This window comes from Centruroides vittatus, unplaced genomic scaffold (genome assembly GCF_030686945.1).
Source record: "Centruroides vittatus isolate TY-2023 unplaced genomic scaffold, ASM3068694v2 scaffold_3046, whole genome shotgun sequence".
Lineage (NCBI taxonomy): Eukaryota > Metazoa > Arthropoda > Arachnida > Scorpiones > Buthidae > Centruroides > Centruroides vittatus.
In genome coordinates this window covers 1,634,664-1,659,749 of record NW_027122699.1, presented here as the reverse complement: position 1 = coordinate 1,659,749, position 25,086 = coordinate 1,634,664, and the positions used below count along the sequence as shown (strand labels likewise).

General features: G+C 33.1%; 2 protein-coding genes across 2 annotated transcripts; one reads left to right on the top strand and one right to left on the bottom strand.

The window, feature by feature from the left end:
* Nucleotides 1-91: 91 nt before the first annotated feature.
* Nucleotides 92-16,113, top strand: LOC136988110 (26S proteasome non-ATPase regulatory subunit 8-like). Its single transcript, XM_067285931.1, has 7 exons — nucleotides 92-277; nucleotides 6,337-6,409; nucleotides 6,494-6,596; nucleotides 6,668-6,761; nucleotides 6,829-6,924; nucleotides 6,989-7,174; nucleotides 15,883-16,113. Exons 1-7 carry the CDS (start codon nucleotides 119-121, stop codon nucleotides 16,015-16,017), a joined length of 846 nt encoding a protein of 281 aa, XP_067142032.1. The 5' UTR covers nucleotides 92-118; the 3' UTR covers nucleotides 16,018-16,113.
* On the bottom strand, nucleotides 16,010-23,090 carry Rpt4 (Regulatory particle triple-A ATPase 4). The gene is made up of 12 exons (XM_067285929.1): nucleotides 22,931-23,090; nucleotides 22,668-22,747; nucleotides 20,227-20,266; nucleotides 20,029-20,149; nucleotides 19,826-19,940; nucleotides 19,608-19,757; nucleotides 18,941-19,064; nucleotides 18,789-18,850; nucleotides 18,595-18,715; nucleotides 18,434-18,514; nucleotides 18,284-18,355; nucleotides 16,010-16,212 (listed from the first exon to the last, which is right to left on the bottom strand). The coding sequence occupies exons 1-12, from the start codon at nucleotides 23,040-23,042 to the stop codon at nucleotides 16,094-16,096; spliced, it is 1,197 nt and encodes a 398-aa protein (XP_067142030.1). The 5' UTR covers nucleotides 23,043-23,090; the 3' UTR covers nucleotides 16,010-16,093.
* Nucleotides 23,091-25,086: the final 1,996 nt, after the last annotated feature.

Below are 25,086 nucleotides of genomic sequence, written 5' to 3'. Positions count from 1 at the left end.
AATATTTAGTTAAAAGATCAAATTAGAGCAAATATCCGAACACTCTTCCGGGATTTAAAAAACGTCACGGGAAATTTAATTTCTATTGGTCGATTGACGTAGTGAACTCTGGCGAGAAATGGATAAACTAAAATCGGTCAATCAGTTCAAAATGGGTACTTCGGGTAGATCGTTCTTAAAGGAAACGATTGTTCCCACTTATCAAAAATTATTTGCGGAATGGAATAAAACACCCCCCAATTTAGCCGTCTGTCAAAGATTGTTAAACGCAATCGAGGTAAGTAAAATTTTATGTGGGATTTAAAGTACGAGCGATAAGCCTAACTAGGCTTAACGTATGTGCTGAATCATTTTGTCGTCTGCATCTCGTTTCGGATGAACAATACGATTTATCTAATTTACACCGCAATTAACTATACAAATGATAATTATCGAGCGATTAATCGAATTAAAGTTATAGTTTAGTCAGAAATAAATGACGAAGGTGTTTATATTGAAAAGTGCAGACGAAAATCGGGTTTCGTGTTGTGAAGGTGAATATAATTCGTATGTAGACGGATCTGTGTTAAAACTGCGTAAAAATGCCGACGTTTCTTTGTGTTTATGATGACTTGCGGCCTTTTAAAGATGCCATCGTCAAAGATTTGAGTCTGTTGAACCGAAGTTTTGTCACAATTCCTAGTTATTTTTCCCCTATTTTTTAAATGAAGCTTGGATTTGGCGAATTATTTTCTCTGGTATGAGAAATAATATTAAATACATTTGTTTATATTCTGTTTTATTATTATATTTTGTACATATATATATTTGTATACATATACAGTGGAACCTCTGTATATGTCTGCTTTAGAATACGTCCTGTTTGGATGAAACAAATTTTGCTTGGTATACGACTTAATTCAATTATACATACCATCTATGAACAAGTAGCACTATCGGTGTACTAGACCAGACTAGAACGTTCGCGGTCCCACGGTTTATAACTGTTAAATTTCTTCTGATTTTAATTTGTAAGTAAAATTTTATTATTTTTATTAATCATGAATTGCAAAAAGGCAAATGAAAAGCAACAGAAAACTAAAAAAATGATTAGAATCACAATGGAACTGAAAAAAGAGATTGTTGAGAAATACGAATGTGGCATGCGTGTTCGAGATTTACCATATTCCGAGAACGACGATATCAACAATCGTGAAAAATAAAGACATTATTAAATCTGCTAACGTTGCAAAAGGGGTTTAATCAATTTCTAAACATATTATTAGTATTAAGGAGAGTTTGATTTGATTTTGATTTAATGATTTAAATAATATAATACAATATACTGTAATAACTTTAAAAATCTATAATAAAATTTATTTTTTTATTAATGTGCTCAAACAGTGTTTAAATTATTTTACAACCCCATTAATATATCATATCAACAGGGTTTTTTACATGAGAATGGATTAATCATTTTTACATTACTTCTTATGGGAAAGGTTGGTTTGGTATACGTCCTATTCGGTATAAGTCCAAACATCAGGAACGGATTAAGGTCATATACTGAGGTTTCACTGTATATCATTTGGTATGGCACAGCATATGTAGCCTGTGTGGCTCTTATTCCAAGAAACATGAGCGAACAAACTAACTTTCTTTTTTCTTGTATTTGACGTTGAATTTATTCATTTGATGTAGAAGCTATTTTTAGATAAATTTGTATGTGTGCAGTGTCTAAAAATAACTTTTACCAATCTTTGATTTTGTGTTGGATCTAGTTTTTGATTATGTTGAATGGATAGATTGTGATAATGTACTCACTTAATGTAGAGAAATTTGATTCGTATTCTGAAAATAGACAAAAAGTCGGACTAAGAGCCTCATTCCTATTGTTTATGCCGGCGGTGTGTGAACTATGGGGAGTGCTCCAAAAATGGAGTAGGAAGACTCTCGTGTGGATGTCAAATTTTTTCAGTTTCAATTTTAAAAAATATGAAATACGTAACTTTAAATATAGGTTTTAAAGTACTTTTAATTAATAGAACTTTTTTAAAGGATTGTATTGAGCATTTGTGACAGGAACTGTATATTTTAAGAAAATTATATGAATTGATATGATTGAATGGTCATATTTTTTCTAATTTTTTATTTTTATGTATTGTTATTAAAGATTTTATTGCTGTTCTGGAGCACACTTTTGTTGCTTAATATTAAATAAGAATTCATTGACAAATTATTAGTGAAAGTACAAATATAAACATCACCATGAAACCCGATACACTATAGTAAATATACTTGATACGGCCTTATGTTGTACGGCAGTGGTTGTTGCTTTATTAGTGATGAGTATCTCTAGAGTTTGATTTAAAGTGTGTGCATTTTTAATATAGTTTCTTATACATACATATAATGGAAACTCAATTATCTGAACTTGAGTTTTTCAGATAATCCAAAAACTCATTTGTTTTTGTATATTGGGTATGTCAGGCACTGTGCATTTAAAGTTTCATGAACTGTAAATACTATAATGCAATTGCTGTATTTGAAAATAACTTAAAATGTAATGTTACATGTATAATGTAGTTTTTGCTATGCTACAATTCAGATGACAAGCAAAAGTTACATGGTTTTTCCCCCTTACTAAATGATCAATACATCATATGGCATGATATAACAAATGCATCTGTTCACCTGTTCTGTTGTTTAGTTTTTATCTCCTTGGTGACTTGACTTTTTTTTTTTTTATTTCATACAATAGTAGTTTCAAAGCCAATGGTTATAGTAAGTAATACTGAATAGGAAAAAGTTGAAAGCTGTGATATGATAAATATTAATTAATTGTATGAAGTTCAAATTCTGCCACAATGATGAGAGAATGTGGGAGTTTCAATGGTTAGTTTTCTCTTTACAAAAGTGAAAATGTCAATGACCTTGGAGAAACATGCTAAGTATATCCTTTGGTATGCAAAGTTTGAGAGTGTTGGTTGTAAAACATTAAATTTGTTGTTTATGGTTTCAGGGAGGTGCCTAACCCAGTGGTCACATCTTGCAATTTCCAGCTGCACAGACAACTGCAACTACAGTAAGCATTAGTTACATATGTCTTGTCATCATTACATTGTAGGCATTGCAACTCAAGCATGTGACTTTATAATGAACCAATACCCACTTTTCCTGGTATTTCTACTTTTTTATGTGAAGGAATGTCATTTGCAAATGATAGTACTTTTTACTTAGTTCTTTCGCTATATTTAAAATAATAGTCATTATTAAACTAAAAATAATCAACATTTTATATCAGAAATCTATAAAATGGTACTTGCAATCAACGCTGAGACATTCACTTGTCTCATGCAATGCCTGTACTCTTATCATTTCTGTGATAAAATGAAGAACTAAAATTCTACAGGCATTTGTGAGTCAGAATCAGCTTGATCAATCTCTGTTTTAAAGCTGTACTGGTATTCTCTCTCTGTCATGAATAACTATTTTCAAAGTTGCCACTGTATGACACAGCACAGTCATTTGCAGATTGGATGCACATTTTCAATCAGTGCAAATAGAACAAACTTTTTATTCCCAGGTTTTCAGAGGAGGTTTATTAGTTATTGGGAACTGCCATTGCTGTTGCAGTTGTTTGCACAGCTGAAAATCATAAGATGTGACCAGTACAATTGCATGATGTATTAGAATTGCACATTTTAAGAAAGAATCAGTTGTGAAGTCACTTTGGTGGTTGCAAATGTGATTTTGAGAAATAAGCCCATGTTTCCACTTCACTGATATGTAGCTTAAATAGTCTATGATGACTGTCCTTTGAGTTGATTCTGCCATACACAAATGTCAATTCATTGTTTGACATTACTTGTAGATGTATCTGTAGTGCTTGTACCGTACATGCTATAAGTAAAACAAAAACAATACTGTCAGTTTGCATACCAAAGAACATGCTTAGCATGTCACTCCATGATCAGTGTCATTTTCACTTTTGTCACATGATAAAATTTTCCAATGAAACTCTTGCTTCACTAGTTGCAAAATTTGAACTTCATACAACTAATAGTGAAGTTGAGGCTGAAGTTTTAAATGCGAAAACGTGTACGTCGGACGTTCATCTCCTCTTTCCTGTAAGCCTAGAAATTTGACAATGGCGTTTAGAATGTCAAGCATGATTCTACTGACTTTCCAAACGCCATTGTCAAACTTCTAGGCTTACAGGAAAGCGGTACTAAACATCCGACGTACATGTTTTTGCGTTTAAAACTTCAGCCTCAACCTTGCTAATGTGTTTATTATGACTAATGAGTAAGAGACTTCGTCATCACAAAATTTCAGTAATATTGTTTGTATGGATAAACCTTGGTATGAAGTTGTATTGGGCAAAGGGACAAAGCATGCTTCTCCAACATTTTCAAGAAAATCAAAGTAAAAAAAAAATACAAGGCATGTTTCCACTGAACCGTAAGGTCTTTGACAATATGTTCTGCAAAACTTGTTGACTTACAAGTTTTGCAGAACATATTGTCAAAGACCTTACGGTTCAGTGGAAACATGCCTTGCTCTTATTTGCAAGATAGCAGATTTGAGTCTGAGTTTACCTTTCTCGCATCAATGCAGTTTTTACATAAAATAATTGTAAATTACATGGATTTATACATTTTGTGTATTTATTTTGGGAATACTGAATATTTTTAAGTTTAAGAATGTAAGAATATCATGGACAATTTGGCATTTTAAGCAATTAAATAAATTCAAAAAACATTTAGTTATTACTGTTGTCCAATATGACATTGAATTATTGTGTGTGACAGTAAACAGTCATCGTTAGGGTCATTTCTCTGGTTTATTAGTGTTTTTATAAGTATATTCCCTTTTCATAGCTAATTAACAAAGCAGACAGTAAATTTAAGTTATAACATAAGAATAATAAAATCATGAACAGTAAAATGAAATACATTAATGCTGTTTTTAAATTTATTTTTAATGGACAATTAAAAAAAAATTAATAATTTTTAAAGCAAATGCACATTTTTAATAAAAAGTAGACAATTGCATTTCTTTGAAAAAGTTCATTTTTCAAGACATGTATCAGAAATCTCATGAATATGAGTGAGGCATGCTACCATTAACTGAGATAGATGATAAAATATATTGATTTGTCTGGACTGCTCCTTCTCCAGGATTTTCTAGAGATAAGAACAAAATTTTGTTAACAGGTTGAAACCTACATGTTATTTTACTTGTAATGAAGAAAGGTTTGTTCAACATCTCATTACTTTGTTAGCAACATCAGACAAAACTAACATATATTTATTTTACAGCATAAACAAAAATATTACACATTTTTTTATCTGTGGTTATATCCTTTTTGTTAACCATTTTATAAGATTCCACACTTGTGGGGAAACATTTTACTTAAATTGTTTCTAAAACATTTAATATATTATATTTAAAGATGAGTCAAAGTTCTTCAAAAATATTTATATATAATAATTAAACCAGATTTTTTTTTAAAGTTAGATATAATTTTGTGATAAATGATTAAATCTGTAAATACTTCTGACATCCTTATTTTATATTACTGAAACTTTTTGGATTATGTATTAACAATTTTTATGTTTAAAATATGTAAAAATGAATTATATGGTAAATTAACACTTTATTATATATGTTATGGACGAAGTGATTGATACAGGCATTATCATAACACACAAGTTAGCATTTGTAAAAATGAAACTTGGTAAAAATATGTAAGATTCTTTAGTAAATGTTTTATGTTGGAAGTCTTTGTGTTCCCAATTTATTTATCCTCTTAGATCAAGGCATTGACAAGTCATCAAAATATCAACATTTAAATAAAATGACAGGAAACCTTTTCCATATTATTTTTATTTCCTATCTTCTGAAGATTTTTGTATGTCTGTAGATTGCACCTGTTCAGTTTTATGGAAAGAAGGATCTTGTATAAGTTAAAGACCTGTACTGTTTCACTTTTGACAGCCATTTAATTACTTTCAGACTATATACAGCATGATCATAACTATACACTTTAAAATATGTAGCTTAACAAATAATAATTCTATTGCAAATAAAAACATTATAAAACTTTTTATATTTAGTGAAACCAATTTGACTGAATAAAAAAATTAGTCTAGAAAATTATCTTATTAATAAAAGTAATAATCCAATAGTTTTTTGTAAAGATATTCATTGCAAAGAATAATTCTACGATTATGATCTCTTAAAATATTTTTATGAATTGATCTTTTAATTGTGGATAATTAAACAGAATTTTTTAAAAATAGAATTTTATTTTGTTATCCTATTTCATAACTTTTATTACTTCTATTTCAGGTTGAATTGACAAATATATCTTTCTTGCCGACATCTCAAACTTCTATTGATAAACAAGAGCTGCTTATTACACGTAAGAAATAACTTTGTTTTAAATGATACATCTTTCTTCCATTAAGTAATATGTTAAAGAAATAAAACATTTTTATTTCTTTAGGTGACACTTTGGAAATCGGAGCCAGATTGAGCATTGCCACGGCCGACATTCCGTCATTCGAACGTTACATGGCACAATTGAAATGTTACTATTTTGATTATCAGTAAGTAACATTTGGAAATCAACAAAAGTTAGTGTATTTACATAAATTGATGCATTTTAATTTATTTATAGGAATGATGTTCCGGATTCAAATTACAAGTATCATCTTCTGGGTCTGAATCTTCTTCGCTTGTTAGCCCAAAACAGAATGGCTGAATTCCACATGGTAAATTGAAAGTTGCAAATAATTTAAAATTTTATTATTCGTAATTTAATTTAGAATTTATCCAAAGGAATTAGAACTTTTGCCATTTCGTGAGCTCCAAAATATTTACATTCGACATCCTGTATCTCTAGAACAGTATTTGATGGAGGGTAGTTATAATAAGGTAAGAATTTTTTGGATTTAAAAAAATTTTAGATGAAATAGATTGAACTGGATATCGCTTTCAGATATTCTTATCGAGAGGAAATGTTCCAGCCAATGACTACAAGTTTTTCATGGACATATTACTGAATACAGTCAGAAACGAGATTGCAAGTTGTATCGAGAAGGCTTATGAACAGTTGGCTTTTACTGAAGCAAGAAGGATGCTGTTTTTCGAAACACAAGACAAAATGGAGGAATATGCTAGAGAGGTAAGCATATTTAGCATGAATATTTAACAAAATTTTTTTAGATAAAAATTTTGTTAAATATTCATGCAAATTCAACACACAAACTGTTTTGATTATAGATACAGTAGAGCATCGATTATCCGACCCCCCGATCAACCGTCACATCGGTTAACGAACTGCGTTCTAGTCGGCAAATTCAAATGCCTGCTAGTGATGTGGCGCTACATTTGCTTATGTCTTGGCTACTTTAATATTATTTTTGTTAAATTTTTGCATGTTTTAGCTGGCAACACTGGCTCGACCATGAAAGGGAGGCCAGTATTTAAACGAGGCTTAATTTTATTTAATGACTCTATCCAATTGCTGTTTTTAAAAAGTGTGTGAGATTTAGTGGCAAAAAACGAGTGTCAGCTGTGAAACAAAAGAAAATTTTGGACTTCTTTTTCTAATTTATAGGCCTACTTTATGTAAAATATGTAACCCAAATCTGTATTTTTTTTTGTTTTATATTTTTCAATATACAGTACAGTACTGTATTTATTTTGTGCAAAATAAAGAAATAATTTTTAACAATACAATAGCAACAATTATTATTTTAAAAAAAATTTGTTAGGCTTAACATCGATGAAAATTCAACACAAAGTAGGTTAATAGCGATATACTATACTAATAATCTATGTTTTCATACTTTTCGGTTATCCGTTTTTTCAGTTATCCGACCAACCCCAGTCCCCAATCGAGTCAGATAATCGTTGCTCTACTGTAATTATAAAAAGCAAAATGATAGTGGTACCTTGTACTTTGAATGCTAAATTTGTAAAAATTTGTTTGAAGATATAGTGAAAAATGCACTCAAACCATAAAATAAGCTTCTGAACAAAGAATACAATCTCAAATTAGCAATAATGTGTTAAATTTCACAACTGTTATAATTAAATCACATAACTATGTTATGTAAGGGGAGCTGTTAAAAAATAAGCAAAAACTTTCTATTCACACCTTTACTTATTAATCATACCATCTGAGAAGTGTCTGGAAACAATAAAGTCCAACAAGTAAGGGGAAGGCTGTATAATCAGATTCAGATGAAAAAGGAACTTGCCACAAAGAGTGAATGTGGCACTCTTATGGCAGATCTGACAGCCATGTTTGAGGTGCCAAAATCCATAGTGTGCAATCAGTAAATGCAACTTTCATTTTATTATACAGTATTTTGTATTCTGTTTATTGTCTTCATGTTTTAATTTATTATTATGGCATTTAATTGTATTATTTTTATCTTGAATTTTGTGTATTTGCTGTTTTAAGTTCATTGAAATGGGTATTGTTTAGGGTCTGGAAATGGATTAATTCACTTTCCATTATTTTTAATGATAGAAAATTGCTTCAAAGTTCAAACAGCCTCTTGGAAGTACAAGACACAACAACACAGTGCCTCGCTTGCACTTCCAATATACTATTAATACACACAACTGGATCTTAATGCATGTAAGTTCATTGATGTTTCTTGGGCATTTCTGGTACATTTAACTTTAGATCAGTTTTTCGACTTTTTTCTCGTCACGTACTGGTAAAATTATGGATAATTTTATCTGGACAAAGTAAATATTTGCAACTATGAAATATGCTTATTTATTAAGTTTATATATGCTTAACTAGAGTTACTGTATGTAACAACTACTATTTAAGTGTCATCCACAATCAACTATGTTAGCTTCAGTGTGATCAAATGTTTTTTCTGTGAACTGGTAAAATTTTTTTGCACACTGGCAGTTGAAGAATGAAGAACACTGTTTTAGATGATTCAAAAGAAAAGCAGCATTAGGCTAGATCAGTTGTATCCAAGACTTTTTCCACAGCCCCATTTGAACATAATACAGGTATTCCTTGATACTGTAGTATATATCAAAATTGCATTAATCAAATGCAGTGATACTTCAGTATTCAATCAATCAATCACCCCCTTCTAGAACAAATTTTTGGTTAAAAGCAAATATTTTCATTTTAATTTTGTCATCTGTAAAAAAGTATTCTATCAAAAATGAGTAACTAAATTTAAAAAAAGGAAATTTTAGAGCTGCCTACCTTTTATCAGACAAAATTATACTTTTTACAGTTTGTTTTTTCACTTAATGCATGCAGAACACAATCATCATGTTGGTGACACGCAGATTTATTGCAAGTTTATGAGTTATTGTGTGTTGATTTTTAACAATTTCTTCCTGAAATTTCTTTGTGGACAGCCTTTGGTCACTCTGTGTGTTTGTTTTGTATTGTATTGTTTCGTTCAAAATTTCCCAAATGAAACTTTCAAAACTGCATTTGCCATGCCTGACATTTAGGAGCATATTCTCCATACATACTAAGAGTATTTTTTACTGTTTGTATAGCATTATATCTTTCACAAAACTTACAGATCAGGCACATTGTATACTTTTTTTATTTTATCTATAGACATTTCAATTTGATTTTACACAAACAAAATGTGAAGTAAAGTTTTAAAATAAGCTTTTAAACAAAGAATACAATATCACATTAGCAGGAATGTGTTAAATTTCATATCTGTTGTAATTCACCCTGGGTAGGAAAATAGCAAATTCATTAACACTTTATTTGTAGAGAAAAATATACCTTTAAGTAAAGAAGCTGTTAAGGCTGCATTTAATTAAAACTTCTGCCATATAAAGGGAAGGGATTGTGGCAATTAATTTCACATGTTAATCAAGGGTTACTTGTACAACTTTTTGCAATCCTGACATTGAATTGATATAAAATTTGTAATTTCTCAAGAGTTATTATTTGATAAGAAAAAAGTTAGAAGAAAAATTTAATTTAAAAAAATTTTTAAAACAATAAATTTAATTATGTTAATCTTTTATTTTTAAAATAACTTAAAAACAAATTTTCCACTAAATTGAGGTTCAATTTTTGAAATTTGATTCTTTTGAAAAATGTACATTGTATGATTTGTTTTGAGTGGTCCTTCAAATGCTTGAAGGTTGCAAAGTTAAAATGCTTTGTAGTGAAACTTTACGAAACTAGAAGTTAAACTTGCAAAGTATACAAATTGGTCACTGTTCATTACATTTTGATATGCTATAAAATTTCTAAAATATGAATTTCCATATTCTTTTTCTTTGTTGTTGGCTTTTTGGATAATTTAGGTATTTTGGTTGATACAAGTCTCTAATTCTGCTGAGTTTTTCTTAATAACCTATCGGTCTCTGGTTATAACAATAACCATACTATTTTGTTCTTTTTAAATACATCAAATGCATTCATAGTCTTCATTATTACATTGTCTGTATTGCCACTGTATATAATAATTTTACACCAAATTTACACTTATTCTATTTTTAAATGCAATAAACAAAAAACTGCTTTTATAAAATCAAATATTACCAGAATCTGTTACAAATTTTTTTGTTTTCACAAAATATTGTATACAAAATCAGAAAAGTTACACACAGATTAAAAGAATTGCATGCTGTGATTTGATGTACCATTCTAAAATGTACAGTCCTCCACCAATAATAGGACTTACAGCAATTTCCTAGAAACAATTTTATTTTCATGCAAGTTTGTAGTTTGTTAGTACAATGGTACATCAGTACTTGACCTGTCCAAACTCAAACACTTGTGTATTCAAATGCGTGTTTGGGGAAAATTGCTTAGTGGTGACCCACTAAGCAATTTCCTCCATAGACATGACCCACTAGAACAAATTTTCCATTAACAACAATATTTTTTATTTTACCTTTGTTATCCATAACTCATTCATTTTTATTATTATCCTTTTTAAAATTGGTTGAAAAATTTTTTAACTTTAGAGTTTAATTTTTTCTTCAGACAAAATTATTGCTAAAACTCTTAATGTATTTTGCCGCTTTGTATTGTGTATGGATATACCTGACCAAAACAAAGGGAATGTGTCAGTCTTCCAAACAACAATTCTCTTCTGCTTTATCCTTCTCATCACCTTCCACACACTATCAACTCTCTAAAGTTGCAGTAAAGTTACTCCTCACTCTGTGGCCAAGCCTTTACAGCCTGATCTATCATCTCTTGAGGACTTGTGCCATTCAGGAAGAAATTACAAATTTTAATCCATTTAATGTGTGCACATTTTGTTTCTTTACTCTATTTCAAGTAGCCCCAAAAGAAATGATTTTGGAGAGAAGCATCCAGGACTGTTTGTATTTTATCAGGACTCTGCACCTTTATATACAGCAAAGACTACTATTGCATTTATCAAATCCTCACCATGATTGCCAAAGTCACTGTCTGGAAACGGTCTCTTGGTATCCGACCGGAAGAAAGAACGAAGGATCTCAATGTAGTGTTTTGATGATATTTTTGCTTCAGGTTTCACAAAAATGGGCTTCATGCTCCCTTCACTGACATTCTGGCCCAAACCATAACCCCATGTGGACGACATGGTAATGCTTAAGAGCAATTTTGGCTCCTGTTAATTTAGCAGACCTTCCTCACCTCGGGAATTAGTGAGACAGACTAGGTTTCATTCATGGTGATAAAATAGGTTGGAAAAACTTTTTTCTGCAGGTGGTAGAATGGCCAAAGATCTATAGTATCTCTTCTGGGTGGATGCATTGGAACGCTTATGGCATGTGGGTTTCTTGACAAGTTTAAGACCCATTTTCTTCAGATTATAATTAGGTTTAGTGTTAGTCAACGAGTAGCCTTGTGTGAATTTCTGATTGTGTTGGTGGATTCTCCCTACTGGCTATAGTGTTTAATCTCTGTAATGTTGCCTTTGGTAGGATACATTTTTGACCACTACTGCTTTGCTTTGATCCTTGTCTGGATGCTCTCTGCTTACCATTTCAAATCTGTCCAATGGAAATGCATTGTCCTTAAATTCTTCTGAGCTTGTCTGAAGGACCACCTGAGTTTTAAGAGTCCTAATTATCCCAACACTTGTCATAGATAACTGTTCTGGACATTTGCACTTGTTAGACTTTCTACGATTCAAACATCACTCATATCATTATGCAAATCAATTTCATTACAGTGTTCATGTTGATGTTTTTGTAGACCTGTATTATTATTAATTAAAAGTAGGATGTCCAGCATTAACTTATGTCAAAATGTTTTGTTAAACTTCAAAAATGGTAGTAAAATAAAATCAGTAGCTGATTTTACTACCATTTTTGGAGACATTGCAGTCAATATCCAATTGTATTTTTAATCTTTGATAACTTCATTCTTATGGAATATTTTCCCAGACTTCAATGAGAGCAACTTTTGGTTCAGTGAAGTTAGTGTATTGCTTTCCACTACCTAAATTTGGAAAATCAAGTCATCCCAAAGATTCTCAATTGGGGTTTAAGTTTTTGCTGAATGGTAGCCAGTTCAAAAGTTGGATATTCTCATGCTGAAAAGGATGTTAACTTTGAAACGTAGAACCTTGCTTTGTCCTGCATGAATTCACATTCCTGTCCATAAGTTTATTGAAACAATAATCATCATCAGATCTGTTTTTCTATTCCATATAAAACTTGCCAAGAGTGTACCACTGTCAGCCACTGAGTATTGCTTTTTATGTAGTTTCATCTTGGTATTACTTAAAACCGTTATTTCACATCCAAGATTACTTTTTGTCATCCTTCTCTATCAAAGTTTTTCTGGCAAACTCTAATCAGTTTTCTTTCTCCTTGAGCCAGTTGCCAGTCTTCATTTTGATGAAAGAAGCATTGTCTGTTAATTTGTTTAACTCCTGCATCTGCCATTTCATTTTCCTGTCTGTCGATCCTTATTTTTGACATCGTCGAATGAGATTGTCCAGATGTTTAGCACTCCAAATCACTTATTTCCCTTCTTGGTGAAATACATTAATTTGGATTGTTTTCTCTTCAGTTAGATCCTTTCCATGTCCCATTTTTAAGGGTAATGTACTGTGCATTCTACTGACCCTTTCTTTTCACTTCTATATTTATATGCAAATTTCATGATTCTAATCATTAAATTCTTTTGTAATTAGTTCCAATTGGTACATGTTCTATTAACCTGTGCTGCATTGTTCCCAAAAATTTTCGTGTTGACCTCATTGGCCTGCATGGGCAACCCCGAATATTTTCGTGTCTGCGTCGGAACATTTTTGATACTAGATGTCACTACGCGTCATAATTTTTATATTAAAACGAACTTTTGAAATATATTGAAAAAATATAAAAATGAAAAATTATACTTTTTTATGTTGCACAAACAAAATAAATAATTTTTAACGACACAGTAAACACAATTATTATTAAAAAAAAAAAAATTGTTAGGCTTAACATCGACGAAAATTCAACATGGCATCACAGGCAACGGAGAAGAATTTCACCATCGGATAGGTTAATGTTGGACACCCTATTTTAACAATAGAAATTTTCTAAACAAGTCAATAGTTGATACTGTGATGGATCAAGCTATTATACAGAGTGTTTTTTTTTTATCTTGAGACAATGAAATACCTTTTTCTCAAAATAATGAGATCCAAGTAAGTTATCTAGAAAAGTTGTAGGGTTTCGAAGGCCCAATCAATTGGTGACCTTGACCTTCAAGGTCATTTGAGGGTCAAGTCTGTTTTTTTATGGGAACACATTTTGGGGCATACTAGAGAATTAGTAGCTGAGGAAATTTCACAACCAGATTTGATACCTTATGGTGGACTAGGGTCAAAGGTCACGATTATTTTAAGGTTTAAATTATAAGCTTTTTCTAATGGGAAAACCATACTTTTTATTACTGGAATGGGCAGGGAGGTAAAAGTTACATTTACACGGAAAGAGCGGGAAATTTCACAACCAGCCACGACCTCAAGTACCCCAAATTTGACTTCTGAAGGTCATCTCAAGCGTGATAATTTTAAACACGGCTCAACAAATGCATCGAAGTGGAAGGGCATTATTTTGAACATTTGTTATAAAATTTTTTCCAAAACCAACATCTCAAGCAATGGCAAGAAGTAAGGTGACTCACAAAAAACAAGCACCACGATAGTGAGGGGCAAAGGGACTCACTGAAAATAAGCACCTCAAAGGGAGCAGAAAACTACTACTTCCACATTGTTACTCCTAGATAGTGCTAAAAGTAGCGAACGCTTTTAAAGGTCAAAGTAATAAGGTCACGAAAAAATGTAACTTTTACCTCCCTGCCCATTCCAGTAATAAAAAGTATGGTTTCCCATTAGAAAAAGCTTATAATTTAAACCTTAAAATAATCATGACTTATGCCTTTGACTTTATGGTCTAGGTCAAATCTGGTTGTGAAATTTCGTGCTCTTTCCATTGCCGAGGTCAAAAATGTGTGTTCCCATTGAAAAAAGAGAGACTTGACCCTCAAATGACATTGAAGGTCAAGATCACATCCAAGGTCACCAATTGATTGGGCCTTCAAAACCCTACAACTTTTCTAGATAACTTACCTTTTTCTCAAAATAATGAGATCCAAGTATTTCATTGTCTCAAGATAAAAAAAAAAACACCCTGTATAAGTACTTGGAAAAAATTTCACAAAGTGCCTAGGAACTCCATAGTGATTTACATGAAAATATTAATATTCTATTATTATTGGACAGACAGTGACTGCAATACAAATGACATATATAATGTGATTATTGGCCTAAGATGTAAAATTCACTTGTTGAGTAATAATCTGCACTTAATGCATAGTTTATTTTACTGTGGTTCGATCTCTTTTCAATAGTGTATTCTTTCTTTAGTATACTGTAGATAATAATTATTTTTATAAAACACTAGTGTTGTCTAATCACAATTGCTAAAGATAACATAGTGAATGTGACCTTTCTGGATATCCACACCAGTTATGCCAGTAATAGCCGTTTTGTGTTTCGTATTGGAAAACTAGTGTTATTGCTGTTATTCGGTACTACAAAATAAAAAATTTCTAAAACAATTAAAAGCAATAAAAAAATTTTTAAATTATTCCAACTAAAGAGAGTTTGGCAGTTCCCAAATAGGAAATTGCAGTCAAGATCAGTGGTGTGCAACTATTTACATTTCCGATCCCCCTCTCCATTTGTGTGTAAAATTTTGTTGTGACCCCTGGATAGACAGTAGACTAATTTCACTTAAGCATAGTTAAGCGAAATCCCAGATAGAATTTCACTTTGTTTCTGCCTTATTAGAGGTCTGAATAAAACACGTAATTTTACTGGTACCTGATACTTGTTGATGAAAAGCCTTATATTTTTTTATAGTCAAATAAATTTCTTTGAATTTGGCAACTCCGAAAAATTTTATTGCAACCCATGATCTAGACCGTCGGGGGCTTTATCCTTTTCCATTCGCCTATTGGCTTCTTGCCGATAGGTGAATGGGAAAGGATAAAGCTCGTGTAATTGATAACGCTAGAGAAAACTAGCAGAAATTTGCACTGTAGTGATCAATAAGTCTGTAGCTCGTTGGCGTAATTGTTTACGCGGGTTTAAACTTTGACGTCTACAACTCGACAAATTTGAGGGCAGAGGCTAACGCCCAACAAATTTTTTTCAAAATGAAGGGGGCGATACTAAGTTGCCCCGTTCAATAAAACCGTTACAGGTTGAGAAACACCGGTCTAAGGTAAAAGAGCCAGTGGAGATGTGTCACAAGTCTGAACTGTGGCATAATATAACACTAATAAATTGCTACTTTACTTCTGTATCTGTCCAAAACTATGTAAGTGTGGCAGGTTGTAATAATAGTTTTTTCTTTCTATTGTAGAGAGGGTGGAAAATGGACAGAGACAACCGTTTCGTGTTCAGCACGGAAGTGAAGCACTCCGACACGACCATCCCGGCCTCGGAGCTCGCGTCCCAGACTATACAGTACGCTAGAGAGCTAGAGAAGATCGTGTAACACAAATTTTTTTTATTTCTTACAAATAAAAGTTTTGTTCTAATTTAAACCAAAAACAAAAAGAAATACAAATGAATTAGACGGGTTTGTAGTCCAGTTTCGACTCTAGTTTCTTGTTGTCTGCCACTTTACGGACGGCCTTCATAAAGTCTTCTTCGATGACGTATTCTCGGTCGGCGCGGATGGCAAACATGCCTGGAAAAACAGAATTCGAATTAGATCGAATATTTGCACACGCAAGGAAAAAATGATTATTGTATAGAAAATACATAAGCGTGGAAAGTTTTGAAATCATTGGACGATTAAATCGGTAAAACAAGCACCCGTGACATACACGGGCTTCACGTACTCGTCAAAGATTTGTGAAAACTCTTTGCGATGCAACTAGTCTTAATGCATAAATAATGGGTTGAATCAAATTATTATTGTTGCAAGGATTGGAAGGCTTCTACAACAGCTGTCAAAGTTCTTTTTTGACCTCTAGACACCACTGCAATATAATTCTTTTAAACTTGAGACTCCTTTTAGATACCAAAAAAAACACGGTCGAGCCGATAAACAAAATTAGCATGCTCCACAAAAGCGAATAAATATTAACATTTTATAAAATTCTTGGAATCTAGTAGTAGTTGTGCATGCACATAGACATCTGACAGACAAAAGTCCAAACATAAGCACTTCACCACTATAGCAGAGCATGCTAAAAAGCAAACCAAGCAAGGGACCTCCAGTAAACTTATAAAGTAAAACACTATGGCCGTGGAAATGAGGGACTATCGACGGACTGGAAAGATCCTTATGGCTTCCAAATGACTCGAGTGGTCGTCGTTGTTCTCGGAAGATCCACTGCACACAACACAGAAAAAGAACTCTTGAATTTTTTTAACTTTTTACAGTTTTGTTTTGAATGGAAAAAGCAATGAATGTCTTCCAAAAAGACAAAATAACTTATGGTTTGTCAATCTAGTTCCAGCTTATGCCAATACTGATAAAAGAGTTGAGCATTTTGAATTTGGTTTACCTTTTGCTTACAGAAAATAATCCTGAAAAATGACCACGGGTTGTTTTGCATTTCTCGATCTACTGGCAACCGGCAACGAACTTTAGCTTTGAGACCGCTCGGTCTAATGGGAACATAAAACAAATTTCACCTGTTAACCACTTGATTTTTGGTGAAATAATAATTAAGCTCTCTAGGTTGTGGACATAGAGGCAAGGAGCATTAATTAACTTCATAGATGTTATAGTAATTTTTATCGTCGAATCGATGGCGGCTTCTACCCGCTATTGTTTTGTTTCCCCTTTACGGCAGAGTCCTTTAACATATAATGGCACGTATTTGTTATTAATACACGGCCACTAAATGTTTTGTTTTAAACAGCAGAAGCCTTATTTTTGGGAGTAAGAAAGTTTTTTTATTCTTTTTAAATTGTAAATGCCCGTAACGACCCAACTTACAATATCGTGAAATGTAACCATACGTAGAAGCATTTCTGTCAAATTTTCAAAATTTTTTTTATCCCAAAACATAAAATAGAAAACAGAAGTTATGTTTTGTTTTTTATGTTTTGGGTTTGCTCTCACAGAATCTCGTTCCCAATGTTGATGGTTTTTAAACCGAGAAATGCAAAAAAGCTAATCAGTCAAATTTTGGCGCACTTATTTTTCCAAAATTTTAAAGCAGAAAGAAAGTGTCGTAAATAAAATTTTATGTTCTCGGCACCACAAACGGCCACCGCGTCGATTTTCCAATTTCCTCCGACCCTCTGTTTTGGAATGCTAACGCTTTTTAGTTCTACTTTAATGAAGATGACCTACAAACTTAGCAGTGTTATATTTAACAATACTGTTAATCACAGATCTTATTCAAAAATGGAGAAAGCAAAACAATGAGTTCAAAAGCCAGTGAAGTCGACTTTAAAAACACAAAGCCGTTTGTGTGCCGTATCCTAATCGAACCGTCAAAGGTCGTTTATAACACTTTACCGTTATTACAAAATCTGGCCTTACAAAAAAAAAAAATTAGCAACTATCACAATTGAGTGGCAATGAAGATTGAAGGTTTGAGCCACAAAAATCTTAATGACAACTAGAAGCACGTGATAAGGATTTATATTTCTGTTAACAATGCAGTAGTAGAAGTGGTCCAAACAAAAAAAATTAAACATTTTTTAAAAAGAAGATTATGACAAAACCTCAGCCAAATTGCTATGCAGAGAGTGCATCCCCCATCTCACAATTCCAAAAATAAAGAGGCATTACTCACCGGCTTCCGTACAGACATTCCTCAGATCTGCGCCATTAAATCCGTCGGAAAGTTTGACGACCGCTTCCCAATCTACAATAGAAATTAATTACGAACGTAACTCGAATCAAAGTCGGTTTCTCGTTTTTAACAATACGAGTTGCCGCTTACCGACTTCTCCGTGTTTAGTTATGGGTGCCGCGTGAATTTTCAAAATTTCCAATCTGGCCTGTTCGTTCGGCAGAGGAATTTCTAGAGAAAGAGGAGAGAAATTTAAACCGGAAGACTTTTCCTCGACCGAGGGCGAGCGGTGCAGTAGACGGTAACCCTACCGATTTTTCTGTCCAGTCGTCCGGGTCTGAGAAGTGCCGGATCGAGAGTGTCCGGGCGATTGGTGGCCATGATGATTTTGACCTGACCGAGAGAGTCGAATCCATCCATCTGATTCAAGAGCTGCCAAAAATTTAAAAATTAATATTCGCAATTTACTAAATAAGACTCCGTGCTCAATTTATTTGGGACTTACTTCCATCAACGTTCTTTGGATCTCTCTGTCGGCGGACGTCCCTTCGGAGAAACGGCGACCGCCTACGTAAAAAGAACGCATTCAAACAAATTAACAAAATTAAAATATTTTGATTTTTAAAAATTAATACTCCATTCCATTTGTTATCATACCTATAGCATCAATTTCGTCCATAAATATGACACAAGGTTGATGATCTCGTGCGTAGTTGAACATTTCTCGAATCAGACGTGCACTTTCGCCTATGTATTTATCTACAATGGCGCTCGACACGACCTGGAACGAACAATTTTTTTTGTTATTTATATTAACATATACACAGTAAAGACATTAGAAACAGCTAACAAATGCTCCATTATTTTGGGGAAAACATACTTAGATTAGTCTATTAAAAACTACATTTTTATAACCTTAAAAGTAATCCTCTGAATTATTTAAGCATTTATCCCATTGACAGTTTTCTTGTAGAATTTTTCAAACCCCCTCTAATTTTGTCTAACAAACTGAATACCTTGTAACACTTCAAATCTCCAAAAATGGCAAAGTTATGAACGGATAAATCTCGAATAAGTGGGGTGACAAAGAAATTCCCACCCAAATCACTCTAACCCATAGTTCTTATTAGCGTGCAGGGCGAGGATTCTCGTGGAGACATAACACTCCACGAAGGTCATGCAGTTTGGTCGACCCAATCTATCATCTTTCGAAGACGCACGTCTTTCTCGACAGCATTTACTTCATCTTTACTAGAATTATGCATTTGTCGTACACTGTATTTATTTGTCTATAAATTTCCTAATTTTCGCAGAAAGCACTCACCTTTAAGAAGTTGGCTTCTATTTGACTAGCCACGGCTCTGGCCAATAAAGTTTTACCAGTTCCAGGTGGTCCGTATAGAAGACAACCCTTTGGCGGCGTAATTCCGACTCTCTGAAACAACTCCGGATTCAGCAACGGAAGTTCTATGACCTGAAAGAGCAAACGGTTTTCTTTCGTACAAAATCGAATTTTGGGGAAACGGACGTGGAAACCCTTACCTCTCTCAATTCCCGAATCTGCTCTCCCAGACCACCAATCATGGAATAGGTGATGTTGCCGGGATCTTCGTGGGACATGTTGTACACGAGCGGGTCGACTTCTCGCGGCAGGTATCTAAGGTGGAAACGGCAGCGTCGTAAATTTTTACGTCGGAACCGAAACTTAAAAGTAAAATCACTTCCGAAAGAAACGACGGGGTCACCTCATAATTGTCAGAGTGGTCATGTCGAGCGCCACGCGCGTGCCCGGCTTCAGTTTGCTCTTGTCGAGTTGACGTCGGCAGCCCACTACGTAGCGCGGTCCATTGGTGGCCTTCACGATAACTGCAAACGAAAACAAGATACTTTAGCAACGTTTAAAATATAATTTTCGCATAGAAATCGACTACGGACGGCCTTACACTTTTCTTCGGTCAACTGTTTAAGTACCTCACCCACTATCTGAAATACAAAGGTTTAACAAAAGTTTAGATCTATATATATCTTTTTGTTAAAAAAATATAATAAATTAGTAAAGCATTGTGATATACCAAGTCTAAAGGAAATAATTGATTGGAAGGATAAATTAATTGTAAACAAATCTAATGTTAGTATACCTAAGAATTTAAAAGAATTGTTAGTAAAGAATTAGACTACAATGCCAAAATCTAAAATTGCAGTGGAATTAGAATATAGTATTGATGGAATAGAAAAAAACTGAAATTAGAAATAGAATTGAGAATATTGTAAAAAAATCATAGAAAATACTTTACTGAGCATAAAGGATATGGAAAATTTAAAAGATGTTATAAAAAATAACAATTTAGTAGTTTTAAAAGCTGATAAATCAAAACAGAGCATAATACACTCAAACCTGTTTTTGTGCGGTCTTTTTTTGTGCAATTTTTTATACGTGCAATGTGTTTTGTGCAATTATTTTTGTGCAGTATACCAATTTGAGTGAAATTCATATACCGCACACAAAAAATCGCACAAAAATAGACCGCACGAAAACAGGTTTGAGTGTACTGAATATTCAAGATTATGATTTATACGACGAATTAATAGTCAATCCCATAGAAAAGATTTAAAAAGTAAAATTAAAATATTAGAAAATAAAAGTGAAGTAAAATATATAATTAATTATGGTCACGGGACCCCAAAAATTAATATTAGAGTAAAAACGCACAAAGATCAGACATCGTATAGACCAGACACGGGCAAATGCGGCTCTTGCCGAAAGTGTTAAAATTTTTAAAAAAATAATAAAAAGCAGAAATTATTTCCACAATTTTGTGAAAATATGTAATATTTAGTAATTTATTTCCAAGTTGGTGCAATAAATTAAATTGACATTACAAATCTATTCTTTTAAAACAAGTTCTCGACCCGGACGGGGGACACCCTATCCTTCCCTGCCTTACCGTACTATCCGCCACGTCGGTACAGAACTGCATTTTGCAAAACTTACATTTCGGCTCCCACCGAACTCTTGCTTGCCCATCTCTTGTATAGACCATTAGTCAATGTAAGACACTGCTCGCATAATTTTAAAATATTTTCAAAACCAAAATTGAAGTTACTAAATAGGTCCAAAAATAGTATAAAAAGTAATAAAGAATTCTTAAAAGGTGTAAAAATAGAAAATAATTTTAAAATGTTATCGTCAGATGTCAAAAATATGTACCCCTCCATTAAAATTGATAGAACGATAAATTTCCCGATCGAGATTAATTACGATTATTGATTCGGTACGATTTGTATTAATAAATAATTATTTCCAATTTGACGGTAAATTCTATGCCCAAACAAGCGGTATACCGACGGGATCGGTTATAAGACCGATACTGGCAGAAGCGAGTACAATCGACGTCGACACACCTATAAATAATATAAAAGGTATAAAATTCTATAATGGGTACCTGGACAATTGTTTCATTCTGTATAATAGTGATGAAATTAATCCTAAAAGTTTATTGAATATTGTTAATAATTTATATAGTAACTTGAAGTTTGAAATAGAGGGAGAGCAAAATAATAAATCGTCTTTTTTAGACGTGTCGACATCAAGAGAACCTAATTCGGTAAGAGTACAAAAATACAAAAATTGCATAACGTCAGTAAAGTGACAGATTATTATTCTTGTTCCCCAATTTATATAAAAAGAAATATTTTTGTTAACCGTATAAAAAAGATTACAAATAGAAGTACGTTGGAACATGATAAAAAGAATGAAATTATCAACGTTATTAAAATGTTTCTATTAAATAACTACCCAAGGAGACTTATCGAAAACTGGCAGAGGCATACATTTGAAAAATCTAATAAATATTAACTTCTTTGCTATTATTATCATCATCATCAAAGTTTGGTAAAATATTTTAAATTGATGTACGTCAAAAACATGTTTGAAAAACAAAAATGAATTTAAAATTTTATATAGTAATAGTATAGAACCAGTGTAACAAAATACTGGACATTTGGTAGGGTTTACCATTAGGTAACATTAAATATATATATATATACATACATACACACTTAAATTACTTAAAAGTACCTTACAATTTTTCTCTAGATGCATCTTTTACGGATACAAATGCAGCTCCGAACGAGACAGTCGAGACCTTGCCGGAGCCTAGGACCATTTTGTCAGTCTAGGGGGGGTCTAAAATTTGGGGTCCAACCCTCATTCGGAACTGCAATTTTACCCTTTAACTATTTGTAGCCAGTTCATAAACTGCTTTTAATTAAATAATTAATAAATTCTCTGCAAATATTCGTTGGTTTGGTGAAATAATTTATTAATCATCCGTAATTTAAGTTAAAGGTTAATTTTGCCGACAAAAATGAAGAAGAATCTTACCTGTCCAACACTCTGCAAGGCTTTCAGATCGTTCTCCGACTTCTCGTATTGTTTATTCGACTCTTTCAGTTGTTCTCTCACTGCGTGTAAAACAACATTACTTTTAAATCGTTTCCATTAAAAGGTAATTATACATTTCATATTCCCTTAAAATGTATAAATACCCATTAAAACAATGAAGTTTAGGCTTATTTCGCGGTGCAATGACTCAGCCGTTTACGCTTAAAAAACCGTAAAAATGGAAATTAATAAAGAAATCTTACTCTCTCTCAGACGACTTTCGATCTCTCGATACTCTAAAAGTTTCTTTCTGTATTCCTGAATCGATCTTTCCCGAGTATTATCGGTATTATTTCTATCACTGACGGTAGTCATCTTCCCTCTTTCAAAATGGCCGATTCGCTAATGTTTATTTTCACCTTTTCGCCGGTAGGTGGCATCGATTATTATCTGCCGGCTTGCGCCCTCTCGCGTTAATTAATAGAGTACTTTTTAATTAAATAAATGTTTTATCTCAAACACAGTAAGTCTGGAATATATTATCAATAATCAACAATAGGTCTTATGGTGTTTGTGGGTCTTTGCGAATGCGAATAGTTTAGGGGTAAAGTCATTGCAGCCCTGTCCATCTTTAGTTTTACGTTGTATGCGTGAAATTAACGACCCGTCTATGCAATCTGTCAACGTAATTATCTTGAATCTATTCGCAGCAGGGTATCCCTGATATAATGGTTTAAAAGGGCTTTATATCTCTCTTCTTTTAAAAGAGCTCGAACGTCTAGAGAACATAGCTAAAAAACTATGGTTAGAAAAAACGTCTTATTCGTAATTTAGCCATTGCCTATTCCAACAAGGGTACTCGTTTTACATTCACTAACAATATATCGCAGCAAAGTAGGAACGCTCACAACACGCACCGCATTGTTCTAGATTATAACTACAACATGAGAAGCTTGTATAAAGAGATTGCCCGACACAAAGGGGACGGATTAACATATAGACGTGTATCCACTACATATAACATCCTCAGAAATGGAAAAGACAATACCGACAAGCTTAGGGTACCAAGAGTATATAGGATTCCGTTGAGGGACAATAGATTCGAAAGTGATCTTGAATACATCGGCGCCACTCAAAGTAAGGCTTGCGGAACACAAATATGATATTGATAAAAGAAAATACAACACTGCCCTATCCAGGTATGCCAAGGACAACGACGTTCAAGCCTATCTGGACAAAGCTTCCATTATACGACAACCTAAACATTACGACCATATCAGGACACTGGAAGCTCTCGAGATATACAAATCGCAAAAGAGAAGTCGTTGCATTAATTTCAAGGAAGGAGGACAAAAGAAGGACAATTATCTTGTGCCTGGCAATCTTTCTATCAACAGGAGCAGTACAATTAAAAATATTCTTGTTTATACGTTTTTTGGAATGATCTTTAAAACGTTTCTGCTTTCCATTTTGAAAACATTCTAACCTGAAGATAATCTCCTGCGTAGATCGAAAACTTTCGTGTTTGCATTAAATATCCCGGAAATTCTTATAAGGTTCAGATGTCTGCTGTTTTTTGTAAATCTTTTATAATTAAAATTAAATTATTTTTAAATAAACGTAATATTAAATAATTAAATTGAATTTTGATTTTGTACCGTAATAATAATTAAATCATTAATAACCGTCAAAACGTACTTTTTTTAAAAAATCTTACCGCCCTGTGGGCACTAAGAGGGCCTCTTTTTAGCAGGCCCACAATGGGGCGGCCGGGTGGTAAGGAACGGGGCCCATATATCCGGACGGATTACCCCCGAAAAATTCTTGGGGATTTTTCGATCCCGGTTCCCCAGAGCGGTAGGCTGCCACTTTAACCGCTTGCCCATCCGGCCATCGAAACGTACTGCTTCCGAACAAGCGATGTTACAAATGATTTTAAATTCGATTAAAATATTTAAAAAATTGATTGTTATAAAATGGATTTAGCAATAAAACAGACTTTAAAATATTTTTAATTCGTTAACTTTTATCTAAAATTGTTCGCGTAGAATATTAATATTCGTTGCGAATCGGTGGCAAGACCGCTCCGTAAAGCATCGAATTTAAATTGCGAGGGATCCGGAATTGAATCCGATCCCGATCTTCGTACAGTAATTTATCACGAGAAGATATAATCCCTACTTATTGTTTTCAATCCTTTGTTTGTGTTTAGGCTATTTAACATAAAGAGAAAGTAGAGCCTATTCTTTTCCTCGTAGTTTTTTCGGAGCTCGTGAAACATTCCAGATCGAAACATCCACTTTAAGTCGCGTTCAGGTTGTGGCACTAGCGAGTCCGGGTGTGCACCGAATCGTTTATGCTGTAGGCGTTCGCTAGCGAAAACGAAAGCAGAATGTAAAAAAACTACTTACTTTCTCAA

Bases quoted from the DNA above. Each gene is read 5' to 3' on its own strand.
- LOC136988110 (XM_067285931.1), top strand. From the start codon at position 119: ATGGATAAACTAAAATCGGTCAATCAGTTCAAAATGGGTACTTCGGGT. The intron at 278-6,336 runs GTAAGTAAAATT...CTTCTATTTCAG, and splicing joins GATTGTTAAACGCAATCGAG to GTTGAATTGACAAATATATC. The intron at 6,597-6,667 runs GTAAGTAACATT...ATTTATTTATAG, and splicing joins TGTTACTATTTTGATTATCA to GAATGATGTTCCGGATTCAA.
- Rpt4 (XM_067285929.1), bottom strand. From the start codon at position 23,042: ATGACTACCGTCAGTGATAGAAATAATACCGATAATACTCGGGAAAGA. The intron at 18,716-18,788 runs GTAAGTCCCAAA...AATTTTTGGCAG, and splicing joins TCCAAAGAACGTTGATGGAA to CTCTTGAATCAGATGGATGG. The intron at 18,356-18,433 runs GTAAGCGGCAAC...TTTCTATTGTAG, and splicing joins AACTAAACACGGAGAAGTCG to ATTGGGAAGCGGTCGTCAAA.